The 12,783-nt window shown below is 44.1% G+C and overlaps 1 protein-coding gene across 2 annotated transcripts in view; it reads left to right on the top strand.

Annotated features, from left to right (window-relative positions):
- Positions 1–12,783, top strand: part of LOC117368798 (carcinoembryonic antigen-related cell adhesion molecule 5-like) — an 87,064-nt gene that overhangs the window by 70,709 nt on the left and 3,572 nt on the right. The window contains exons 13-15 of one of the 2 annotated variants that reach the window (XM_033962500.1): positions 5,443–5,464; positions 8,403–8,428; positions 12,174–12,202. In XM_033962500.1, coding sequence (XP_033818391.1) covers positions 5,443–5,464; positions 8,403–8,428; positions 12,174–12,188 — 63 coding nt within the window. In that variant the 3' untranslated portion in view covers positions 12,189–12,202. The remainder of the gene's footprint in view (positions 1–5,442; positions 5,465–8,402; positions 8,429–12,173; positions 12,203–12,783) is intronic. The other variant, XM_033962501.1, reaches the window with a different exon arrangement.

Here is a 12,783-nt window from a genome sequence, read left to right as displayed (position 1 = left end):
CAGGCCAGAATCCTGCACCTCCCCCTCCATGGCTCCCCGCTGCCGTAGTGAAGGTGGCTGCAGCTCCTGGGCACTGGGGTGGCTGGCTGGGAGAGGGCCTACTCCCATTGGCAAACCACTTGGCAGGGGCTGGCTGGTGCTGCTGAGGTCAGGTTAGTGGGGGGTTAGTGGGGGAGGGGGAAAGGCATGGTGGGTGCTGGGACTTGGCCTGCATGTGACAGGTGGGGGAGGAGGAGAGTCAATTTGGCCCACAGGTTAGGCAGGGGTGGGCTTGGGATTGTGGGGGGACAGCTAGGGGAAGGGAGAGGGAAGTGACAGGCAGGCCAGGGTAAGGAGAAGAAAGAGTGAGAGCTAGCATGAAGGGAGAGAGTGAGGTGACAGGGAGAGGAGGGGGGGGACACACAAGATAGCAGAGACAAGTAAGCAGACAGTATAGCTAATAGAACTAGCAAAAGGTGACGACCATCATGAGGGGTAGAGAGAATGAGGCAATGGTGACACGGAGCATGGGATTACAGATGGCTAGAGAATAAGGTGGCAGACAGGCCAGCCAAGGTGATAGCTTTCCACCTTAGGCAGAGAGAGAGGTAGGGAGAGGGATGTGGCAGGCTGGATGAGGTGAAGGGGAAGGGAGAGAATCTGGTGACAGGAACAGGTATAAGGGAGTACAGAAATGATGGTGACAGGATCAGGGGTAGGGAGAGTGTGGTGATGGTGACAAGGAAGCAAGTGGGCCAGTGTGAGAGGTAGGGAGGTTGTGTTCTGTTTGTATGATAAGGAATGTTTTCTTATAGCGTTGACTGTGTAGGATAGATCTGTATTAATCTGGCTTCAGTTTAACAATGGGTATTTTAATGTTCTAATGCTCACTGCAGTGTTTATGATGCTCCCTTTTCCTAGGTGCACCCTTACTTTGTGACTCATGGATTATTACTAAAAATATATTTTTATAGAGAGGAGGGGGTATTAAAAAAAGGAGGGGGTGTTAAAAAAAATGATTGTATTTTATTGTTGGTTTAAATAAACTAAGGCTTTAAAAAAATCAAAACTTTCATAGTAACATAGTAGATGACGGCAGATAAAGACCCGAAGGGTCCATCCAGTCTGCCCAACCTGATTCAATTTAAATTTTTTTTTTTTTTTAATTTAATTTTTTTTAATTTTTCTTCTTAGCTATTTCTGGGAAAGAATCCAAAGCTTTACCCGGTACTGTGCTTGGGTTCCAACTGCCGAAATCTCTGTTAAGACTTACTCCAGCCCATCTACACTCTCCCGGCCATTGAAGCCCTCCCCAGCCCATCCTCCACCAAATGGCCATACACAGACACAGACTGTGCAAGTCTGCCCAGTAACTGGCCTAGTTCAATATTTAATATTATTTTCTGATTCTAAATCTTCTGTGTTCATCCCACGCTTCTTTGAACTCAGTCACAGTTTTACTCTCCACCACCTCTCTCGGGAGCGCATTCCAGGCATCCACTACCCTCTCCGTAAAGTAGAATTTCCTAACATTGCCCCTGAATCTACCACCCCTCAACCTCAAATTATGTCCTCTGGTTTTACCATTTTCCTTTCTCTGGAAAAGATTTTGTTCTACGTTAATACCCTTCAAGTATTTGAACGTCTGAATCATATCTCCCCTGTCTCTCCTTTCCTCTAGGGTATACATATTCAGGGCTTCCAGTCTCTCCTCATATGTCTTCTGGCGCAAGCCTCCTATCATTTTCGTCGCCCTCCTCTGGACCGCCCCAAGTCTTCTTACGTCTTTCGCCAGATACGGTCTCCAAAACTGAACACAATACTCCAAGTGGGGACTCACCAATGACCTGTACAGGGGCATCAACACCTTCTTCCTTCTACTGACTACGCCTCTCTTTATACAGCCCAGCATCCTTCTGGCAGCAGCCACTGCCTTGTCACACTGTTTTTTCGCCTTTAGATCTTCGGACACTATCACCCCAAGGTCCCTCTCCCGTCCGTGCATATCAGCTTATCTCCTCCCAGCATATACGGTTCCTTCCTATTATTAATCCCCAAATGCATTACTCTGCATTTCTTTGCATTGAATTTTAGTTGCCAGGCATTAGACCATTCCTCTAACTTTTGCAGATCCTTTTTCATATTTTCCACTCCCTCTTCGGTGTCTACTCTGTTACAAATCTTGGTATCATCTGCAAAAAGGCACACTTTTCCTACTAACCCTTCAGCAATGTCACTCACATACATATTGAACAGGATTGGCCCCAGCACCGAACCCTGAGGGACTCCACTAGTCACCTTTCCTTCCTTCGAGCGACTTCCATTAACCACCACCCTCTGGTGTCTGTCCGACAGCTAGTTTCTGACCCAATTCACCACTTTGGGTCCTAACTTCAGCCCTTCAAGTTTGTTCAACAGCCTCCTATGAGGAACTGTATCAAAGGCTTTGCTGAAATCCAAGTAAATTACATCTAGCATATGTCCTCGATCCAGCTCTCTGGTCACCCAATCAAAAAATTCAATCAGGTTCGTTTGGCACGATTTACCTTTTGTAAAGCCATGTTGCCTCGGATTCTGTAACCCATTAGATTCAAGGAAGTACACTATCCTTTCTTTCAGCAACACTTCCATTATTTTTCCAACAACTGAAGTGAGGCTCACCGGCCTGTAGTTTCCTGCTTCATCCCTGTGACCACTTTTATGAATAAGGACCACATCCGCTCTCCTCCAATCCCCAGGAATCACTCCCGTCTCCAGAGATTTGTTGAACAAGTCTTTAATAGGACTCGCCAAAACCTCTCTGAGCTCCCTTAGTATCCTGGGATGGATCCCGTCTGGTCCCATCGCTTTGTCCACCTTCAGTTTTTCAAGGGGAGAGTGTGGCGCAGTGGTTAAAGCTACAGCCTCGGTATCCTGAGGTTGTGGGTTCAAACCCACGCTGCTCCCTGTGACCCAGGGCAAGTCATTTAATCCCCTCATTGCCCCAGGTACGTTAGATAGATTGTGAACCCGCCGGGACAGAGAGGGAAAAACTGCTTGAGTACCTGAATAAATGCATGTAAACCGTTCTGAGCTCCCCTGGGAGAACAGTATAGAAAATTGAATAAATAAATAAATAAAAAAGTTGCTCATAAACACCCTCCTCCGTGAACGGCGCAGAATCTACTCCATTTTCTCGTGTAACTTTGCCAGACAATCTCGGTCCTTCTCCAGGATTTTCTTCTGTGAACACAGAACAGAAGTATTTGTTTAGCACTTTTGCTTTCTCCTCATCACTCTCCACATATTTGTTCCCAGCATCTTTTAGCCTAGCAATTCCATTTTTTATCTTCCTCCTTTCACTAATATATCTGAAAAATTTTTTATCTCCCTTTTTTACATTTTTAGCCATTTGTTCTTCCGCCTGTGCCTTCGCCAAACGTATCTCTCTCTTGGCTTCTTTCAGTTTCACCCTGTAGTCCTTTCTGCTCTCCTCTTCTTGGGTTTTTTAATATTTCATGAACGCCAACTCTTTCGCCTTTATTTTCTCAGCCACTAGGTTGGAGAACCATATCGGCTTCCTTTTTCTCTTGTTTTTATTTATTTTCTTCACATAAAGGTCCGTAGCCATTTTTATCGCTCCTTTCAGCTTAGACCACTGTCTTTCCACTTCTCTTATGTCCTCCCATCCTAACAGCTCTTTCTTCAGGTACTTTCCTATTGCATTAAAGTCCGTACGTTTGAAATCTAGGACTTTAAGTATCGTGCGGCCGCTCTCCACTTTAGCCATTATATCAAACCAAACCGTTTGATGATCGCTACTACCCAGGTGAGCACCCACTCGAACATTAGAGATACTCTCTCCATTTGTGAGGACCAGATCCAATATCGCTTTTTCCCTTGTGGGTTCCATCACCATTTGTCTGAGCAGAGCCTCTTGAAAGGCATCCACAATCCCCCTACTTCTTTCCGATTCCGCAGACGGAACATTCCAGTCCGCATCCGGCAGGTTGAAGTCTTTCTGAAGTAATTGCTGCTTTTTATGGGGACAGGTAACTTTTATGGGGCGATGGGCGAGGATAGGTGTGGACATAGGGGATTCCTCAAGGGAACGGGTGGGGATGGAGGGGATTCCTCGCGGGGATGGATGGGGATGGAGGGATTCCTCGCGGGGACAGGCCGGGATGGAGGGATTCCTCGCGGGGATGGGTGGGGACGAGTGTGATTTCTGTCCCTGCGCAACTCTCTAGTAGAGACTGCTATAATTAAAAGGAAACACCCCTAGTCCCTGTTAGAGCCAAGATTGCAGGAGCCTGAAAATGATGTCAGTAAGCTCATTTGCATATTGTAAAGTCTAACAGGACTGTCCTTTTAACCCTGATCTTCAGTTGAAAGGGAAATTAAGGGACTCAATGAATTGCTGGTTTATTGGAAAGCCTCCAAGAAGCCGAAATGAATTTGTGACAGAAAGAGTGAATGTTCATAATTTCACCCTGAGCTTGTAGTATCGGGAATAGAGACTACTGGCAGGAATTTCATTGCTAACTAACCTCCCCCCCCCCCCCCCCCTTTTATTAAGCCACAATAGAGGGCACCATAGCCCAGAGTGCTAAATGCTCTGATGTTCCTAGAAATTCTATGAGTTTTGGAGCATTTAGCACCCCAGGCTGTGATAGAAACCTCTACCATGGCTGTAGAGGGTCTAAGGTTTATCTGAGCTTTTCTTTTAAAGGCAAGGGTAGTCTTGGCATACAGGCAGGCTTGTTATACTCTGAGACTGCCTGGGAGGCTGTTGATCTGATCAATATCTTGAAACCTTCATCTAACTGGGACTGGTGACTGATCCAGGTGAAGCCCTATGGTTCTTCTTCTCCAACCTTTTGAGGGGTGAAACCCAGGCCTTACCACAATATCCTGAAAATCTGACTGCTTGGATATGCCATCAGAGAAGTGAAGAGTAGAGAAGTGATGATCTAAGGTATAAATTTGGATAGGTCTGCATGTTGATTTGCATTCTTAAATATTGATGAGGCTCTAGGGCAGTTGTTCACACTGTTTTTCAGTTGGGTCACACTGTATATGACTCTCATGGACATTTTATCTGATAGCATAGCAGCTCTTTTGAATTAAATGTAAACATGCTCTGCATCCGCAAAACTCCAACCTCCCTTCAACAACATAGTAACATAGTAACATAGTAGATGACGGCAGATAAAGACCTGAATGGTCCATCCAGTCTGCCCAACCTGATGGAGATCAGAAATAAGACATATCTCCATGGAAGTCACTATTTAAAAATATTCTGATTCTCATGTCATTTTAGCAATAGCAACATAAATCTCTCCACTATCAGTCAGTGTCAGTCTCTTGTTTCTTTATTAGCATGACATAGGATTCCCTACAGAGAAACTTGGCCAACATCTATCAGAATTAAATCTTGAATGAGAAGTGTGAATTCTAATATAATTTTTCTTATTTTTGCAGGTAATGGGGCAAACTCAGTCAGGTATGCTGTGTATCTTATAATTGTAGAGAATGCCCAACATGTAGGGGGTTCTTGATGTCAGGGGTTCCAAAGAAAGGGTGGGAAGAGAGAGTTGGGGGATTCCAAAAGGTTAACTTGACACCAATCCCTCACACCGCTAGTCCTTTTCACAGATAGCCTGCTTGACCTGGGATCCACTATCTCATTGCTAAAGGCAGGAACTTGCAATGTTCTTGGTGCAGCAATGCTAATGTAAGAGCTTGTGATGCTCTTTTTTCTGTTTTCTGGTTAAAACAGCTGCTTCTACTTCACATGCCAGCAAAAACATGTGCATACCTGCATGCCTTGTATGTAGTTTACAAGAGGCTATGCATTGAGCAGACCTTTCGAGTAGACGTGTACCCTAATGATTAGTGCAGTGGGCTTTGATTCTGATATATTTTGATTCATACTGCAGCTTCTTGTCACCTTCGGCACTTCGGCACTTAACCCTCCATTGTCCCAAGTACAAAACTTAGATTGTGAGTCCACTAGGAACAGGTACATGCATATAATGTACAGTATATAGCAGTGTATGTCTAATAGTGCTATAGAAATGATTAGTAGTAGTAGTAATTTTTCCTTGACATTCTATGTGAAGTAGGGATTTAAATATTCAGTTTCAAGAAACTTTATTGGATTGACAATTTGCACACGTTGCAAAGTAATAGAATAAAGGGGTAAATATTTAAAAAGGTTCTTTTTTCTTTTTTTTTTTTTTTACTAAATTCAATACGTAGCTAGATCTAATCATCTGAAATTTCTTCTGTAGAATAGCTGTGTTGCCACCTGTGTTCACCCTAGACACAGTGTCAGAGTTTGTCCCCATCCCCATGTCATTCTTTAAGGAGAGAGGGAAGAATTATCAGAGTATGAATGGGCACAGCCACAAACCCTCAAGTTTTGCATTGAAGAATGCTCCACTTCCCAGTGTAAGGCTTGATCAACGGAGATTTAGCTGTAATACATATTTTCATTGGTAGCCAGCTAAAAATAGAGCTGAACCTGTATAAATAGCAGGCTTCAATCCAGCTGGCTATTTAGAGCATTGTAACAGGCTTCTGTATATAAGGATGTCCCTTACTGTGTGCCTAGATATGGTAAGAAGAGACTAGAGCCTGATCTGACAAATGCCAGGAGTCTTGTAGATAGCTTCGCAACATATGTTGCTCTCTGCACACAATTAATGAGGTAGACAACTCTAGAACTGGTGTTCTAAATCAACGGCTATATTTAAAGTTTCTTCAGCAAATCAGAACAAAGTTGCACAGGCAGTGACTATGGCAGAGACAGAATGTAAACGTATTTAAAAAGTCTCTTATTCTCCTTTTTAGCCCTTCTGTTCGTTTGAATATGTGAATATTGTCTCCTTAGAGCTACAGGTGGGCTCAGGTAGACTGTAGCTCATCCACTTTGGGTTCAGGCCCAGCTAGCAGGCTCACCCACCAACTGAAGATGTATGTGAAGGTATACTCAACTCCTTCCAGCACAACTCAGCTGGCAGCAGCTTTAGTAAGCAACCTCTGAAGTCAGTACCCAGTGCATACTCAATTTTCATGTATGTGTAAAAACTGCGCATTTCCCAGGTGTCAGCAGCAGGTGGCTGACCACAGCTGCCATCAGTTGCAGAGTTTCACTGGAGGGAGTTCAGGGCTGAAAGGGCATTGTGCCCACCCAAACTCTGGGGTCTGGCTGTGCCAATGCTCTATAGCAGGGGTAGGCAATTCCAGTCCTCGAGAGCCTCAGGTTTTCAGCATATCCACAATAAATATGCATGAGATAGATTTGCATCTCAAGGAGGCAGTGCATGCAAATCCAAATCATACATATTCATTGTGAATATCCTGAAAATCTGACCTGCCTGTGGCTCTCGAGGACCGGAATTGCCTACCCCTGCTCTAAAGCCTTCCTTAATAACAGCTTACTTAGTGTCAAAGGAGATTATCGCTTACAGCAGTAGTTCCCAAACCTGTCCTGGGGGACCCCCAGCCAGTCAGGTTTTCAGGATATCCCTAATGAATATGCATGAGAGAGATTTGCATTATATGCAAATCTCTCTCATGCATATTCATTAGGGATATCTTGAAAACCTGACTGGCTGGGGGTCCCCCAGGACAGGTTTGGGAACCATTGGCTTACAGTCTTAATTGTTAGAGATGCTGAAGGTAATGGATTCTGAAACCCCTAAGCAGTGCTTTAGGTAACTTGGTCCTGGTTAAATATGTGATGGTTCCCAGGGAATCTATACTGTAAGTCAAGGGTCTCCAAAGTCCCTCCTTGAGGGCCGAATCCAGTCGGGTTTTCAGGATTTCCCCAATGAATATGCATTGAAAGCAGTGCATGCACATAGATCTCATGCATATTCATTGGGGAAATCCTGAAAACACGACTGGATTCGGCCCTCAAGGAGGGACTTTGGAGACCCCTGCTGTAAGTGGTTCTTATTTTTGAGCCTCTGGAACTCCTCCAAGAACCAGTGTAGCTGATAGGTGATGTGGGTCACCCTGTTGGAGATGCATAACACTTTCTCCTTGGTCCCAGCAGTAGGTGCAGTAAGTTCCCCATTTCCTCTAACCCAGTCACAGTGCAAAACTTAAGTGCTCCTAGGATTCTCCTTACAGACTGCCCTGCCTGGACAAATGGCTTGGGCCTTTGGGCTGGATGGACTCTCCCCTGACATGCAGGTCACTGGCCTGGGAGGCAAAGAGCCAAAGATAGATTTGGCTTCCAATTTGGTATAGAATCAATTTAAACTTTTTATACCTTCACACCAAGCTTATTATTCAGGTCTACTGGTTTTATTTTCTTCCTTAACTATTCTATATAGTCCTGCTCACTCGCTGAGATCAGCAAGGGAACAGAGGCTCAGGTGCTGCTCTTGCTATTATAGTTCCTAACTATCATTGTTCAAAACTTTCAGGTCACAAGCTGCAAATCACCAGCCAGGTATAAATTAATACTTTACTTCCAATAGCTAATCTGTGGTGTGGAAGGTGACATGATAATCTAGGAAATGGTGATTTATGGTATAGAAGGAATTGGTGGTGTAACGATAAGAGGCGCCTGGTGCAGTGGTGCCCCTCCCCCATCCTTTTCTCCACACCCCCCCACCTCCACACGCTCCTTCCCTGCCCCCTCCTGCCATGCACGCATTGCTTCCCTTCCCCCGTACCTCTGTAATGTTCCTGGCATGAGCAGCAACCTCAAAACCTGCTGTCTACAAGCATCTGCTCTTCCTCTGATGTCACTTCCTAGATGCGGGTCCAGGAAGTGACATCAGAGGACAAGCTGAAGCTGGCGTTACAGCAAGGTAGGGGTTGCTGTTCGTGCCAGGAACGTTAACAGAGGTACGGGGAAGGGAAGCGGTGTGCACGCACAGCAGTGGGGATGGGGAAAGAGCAGGGGAATAGAGAGGAGGATGGGTGACTGTGCCCTCACCAAGGCGGTGCCCGGGGTGGCCCATCCCCCTGTCCCCCACCCTTACTACACCACTGGAAGGAATTAGATCAGTGGTCTCCAACCTTTTTCATGTAAAGTGCAGCAGTGCAAATATGAGATAGCTCTGAGGGTCACCAAAAGATTCCAGCTTACACCTGCTACTAATTTTGTAAACTGCCACCTTCTTGTTCAGACTGGGCGTTAAGCATTAAAAATTAATTCTAATATTGATTCCACAACACTTCAAGGATATATTTTAAAAACTCGCTTTATTTTGGATTGTCAACTAGCAAATCCCATAAATGAAACACTTGAGTAACACACTTAAAAAGATTGTTTGCAGTTGCTATATTAAGTGGACATGATTGAAATGAACATATTTACATGCTGTGAAGAGCATTTCAGCTGACTGTTTGAGGGCTGCAATGGAGAACTGTGGAGGCCACGCATTGGAGACTGCTGAATTAGATCAAATGTGAGGAATATCACCTTCAAACTCATAAACTGTGCTACAGTTCCCCGTCTCCTAGCTGATTGGCTTCTGCTAGAGGAATGCAGGAGCAACATTTTGAAACAGAACTGTTAGCCATACCCAGTATGGAATGCTAAGCCATGATACACATTCATTATCCCCATGAGAGCTCTGTCACTTCTTACGGGGCAAGGGGGTGGGACTAACAAAGGAACTGTAATGATATGCGTTAGGTCTTAGTTATATAAAATTCTTTTATACCTCCTGTAAGCCTTTAAAGCAGTGTATCACAAACTGTTTGCCGCCCGAGTTTCCTGGTGTGGAGGAGAGGCGCCGGTGCCAGCTGACTGCCTACAGGACATGCCTCATGCGGTCAGCTGGTGCCAGCGCTTCTCCTTCTCTCCATGCCTCTTCCCTGCCAGCACCCGTACTGGCTTCTTAGGGCCCCGTCTAGAAGGCCTTTGCACATGCACGGACGTCGATGTGATGGCATGAGGCATGTGCGCGATGCCATTGCTTCGACGTCTGTGCAGTTCCAGATGCCCTCGAGCTATGGGCACCACATTTAGTGTGCCACGGCTTCGTAAAGTTTGCGAGACGCTGCTCTAAAGCAATCAAAGTAGTGTGAAAATGCATTAACCCCCCCCCCCAAAAAAAAAAATCCTTCCCATATATCTGATATAACTGCTGACACCAAAATGTTGCAAGGTCACAGGTAACTTACAGTATTCTGAAGTTAGGCTTATAAGTGGAAGATATGCCTATGTCCTGTTCATATTCCACCCCTATGAATAACCCCCCCCCCCCTTGCATTAATGTGCTATTGCATTTTTTTTTGTGTGCCCTTACAGAATAGTGCAGTGGCTCTTCATTAATTTTTGAACTGGGGCCTTTGGATTCTAATGAGCTGAAGGAGAGCCACCAAATATCTTCCCATGTGGGGCCACACCACTGCTGACCAGTGTGTGTCAATGACATTCATCCCCACCAGCGTACTTTCAAACTTCATTAGGGGTTTCTTCAAAGTTGTGAGCATTTGTTTTGTCTATTGAGAAATGCCATGTCCTTCAAACATGCAGCTCTCTTCCCCCCCCCATCCACATTCCCTTTTCTTTACTGAGCCGGGATAGGTAGAATAGCATACCTCCCCCCCCCCCCCCGAAAAACAATGGAGATTGCCCCAGAGATTGCATTGAAGAAAACTGGAATAGCGCGTGCCAATTTTGTGCATAAATGTACCCTTTTCTGCGAAAGGGCTGGAATTCTGTAATGTATGCACACAAGTGATGTGTAAATGCAGGCACCTAGATACAGAATTGCCCTTTGTGTGCCCAAATGCATATTTTTAAACACCATCAGCTTTATGCTCCAAAATTCAAGGCCGGGTCATGTCCAGACACCAGCACTAAATGTCTGGGTGTGTACAATCGACCATCTCTTAAGAGGATTTTGAATTCTGGCGTCTTATCCGTATGTTGGAACAATCCATCTGTCCCTTCTTGGGTGGAGTGATTTCACTAGTGTTGGAATACTGACTCCTGACATAGGCATATTGCCAAAACATGGCCCGTGTTGGGTTTTTCAATAAATGTTGCTCCTTCATACTGATTCTTGAGGCTCATTGTGCTCCTTCCTGCTGTGCTTCATTCACTGTCCTTTTAACTGCCTCTCACTATGACCTTTGACGAAAATGAATTAATCGTTTTTTGTTTGCCTCTGAACTATTATCTGGTTGTATATTAAAGGTCCAGGCCTTCTATACTCACACATTCTGACATGCTACGCCTCAACTACCTAACAGAGTTGGCCATCCTACTCCAGGGCACCTCCAACAGATATTCCACCAGAAATCTTTTCCACTTAAAATTTCCAGCATGCAACAATATAAAGTATACCAGGCAAATTACTTATCCATCCAATATCAATTAGCAAAATGCTGGAATCAGCTACCACTTACACTACAATCTTGTGACCACAATCTGAGGTTCAGAAAACCCTTAAAAGCATTTCTACACCAAGACAGGGAGCCAAGCCTGAAGTAACTGAAATGGTAATTCTAAAAGCCCATTTCTAAACTGTCTACTGCAATTATTGGGACATAACAATGAGCCAACAATTATTGGGACATAACAATGAGCCAACAATGACCTTCTTGAACTTGTAACTATGTATTTGCTAACCTAACTGTAACTATGACCTAACTGTATTATTAACTGTACTGATCTATCTGTACTAGCAACTTTATGGAACGTCCATGTCAAACAGTCTATTGTAACTTCCTACCTAGCCTCTTGTAATGTAATCCGAACTTGAACAGAATAAGGCGGAATAGAAAACCTGATTAACATACCATACCATAACACAACATGTTACTACTGTATATTGATGGCTATTGATTAAAAGGCCTGTCATGATAATGACATTATTTATGTGATTGGGGTGACATTAATTATGATGATTTACTGTAGTTATTGATGGTTATTCTGGAGATGATGCTTGTGATGGTGATTAGGGTGACCAATTGTGATGATGAAGCTATTAATGATAATGATATGGCAAATACATTAATAGTAAGAAAGGCATTGTTATTGATTGTGCTAGCACTGGTGATGATTCTGATCATAGCAATGGAGAAATGAACAGTTTATCTGATATTGGCTGAAACCATAACTATAAATTTTGAGTAAAGAAAACATTAGCGCCAGTGAGAAAGTGGCAAACTTCTCCTGTGAATGTTAATGGAGGAATTATCTAATTTAATAAAATATTTTTCATTTACAGAAAACCCCTCTATAGAGAAATAAGGGCAGGTAGGTACAATAATTCACTCCTGTGCAGTCTTTGCTTTGAGGAGATCTTTTCTCATTCTCTCACAATAATCAAAGGGAATATAATTAATTTATGAACTAACCAGCTAACTAGATCAATCTTCTCTGTTTTAAGGAGAAGGCCAACTATGCAAAGTTGTATCTGACCTTCTGTGTGCCTAGATCCTGTGTTTGTACCAGGGTCAATCAACTCAACCTCTGCCCCTAGAAGAGCAATAATTCCTCAATTATTTGATAATCTCCTTTAAGTCAGTATGTCACATTCTTTTTTCCTCCCTAATGCGCCTTGATAAAAGGGAAACTTACACAATGAATGATCACAAAATTTAGAAGGGGGAAGGGAAAGACACAAGTTTAAACTATAAAAGACGTGTTTTTAGGAGTGATAGGGGAATTGTATAAAAGGAGGTGAATATTTTCTTTTTCTGGTCAGGGCAGGATTAATTCGTCGAGGGCCCCTAGGCACACAAGTACACTGGGCCCCCTGCCCTGCCCCACTCCACCATGCGCCCAGGCAGAAACAGGAAGCTGCGTCAGAGGGAAGCTTTGGGCAAGCAGCACCG

This window comes from Geotrypetes seraphini, chromosome 11 (assembly GCF_902459505.1).
Source record: "Geotrypetes seraphini chromosome 11, aGeoSer1.1, whole genome shotgun sequence".
Classification (NCBI taxonomy): domain Eukaryota; kingdom Metazoa; phylum Chordata; class Amphibia; order Gymnophiona; family Dermophiidae; genus Geotrypetes; species Geotrypetes seraphini.
This window is presented reverse-complemented; position numbering and strand designations above follow the sequence as displayed.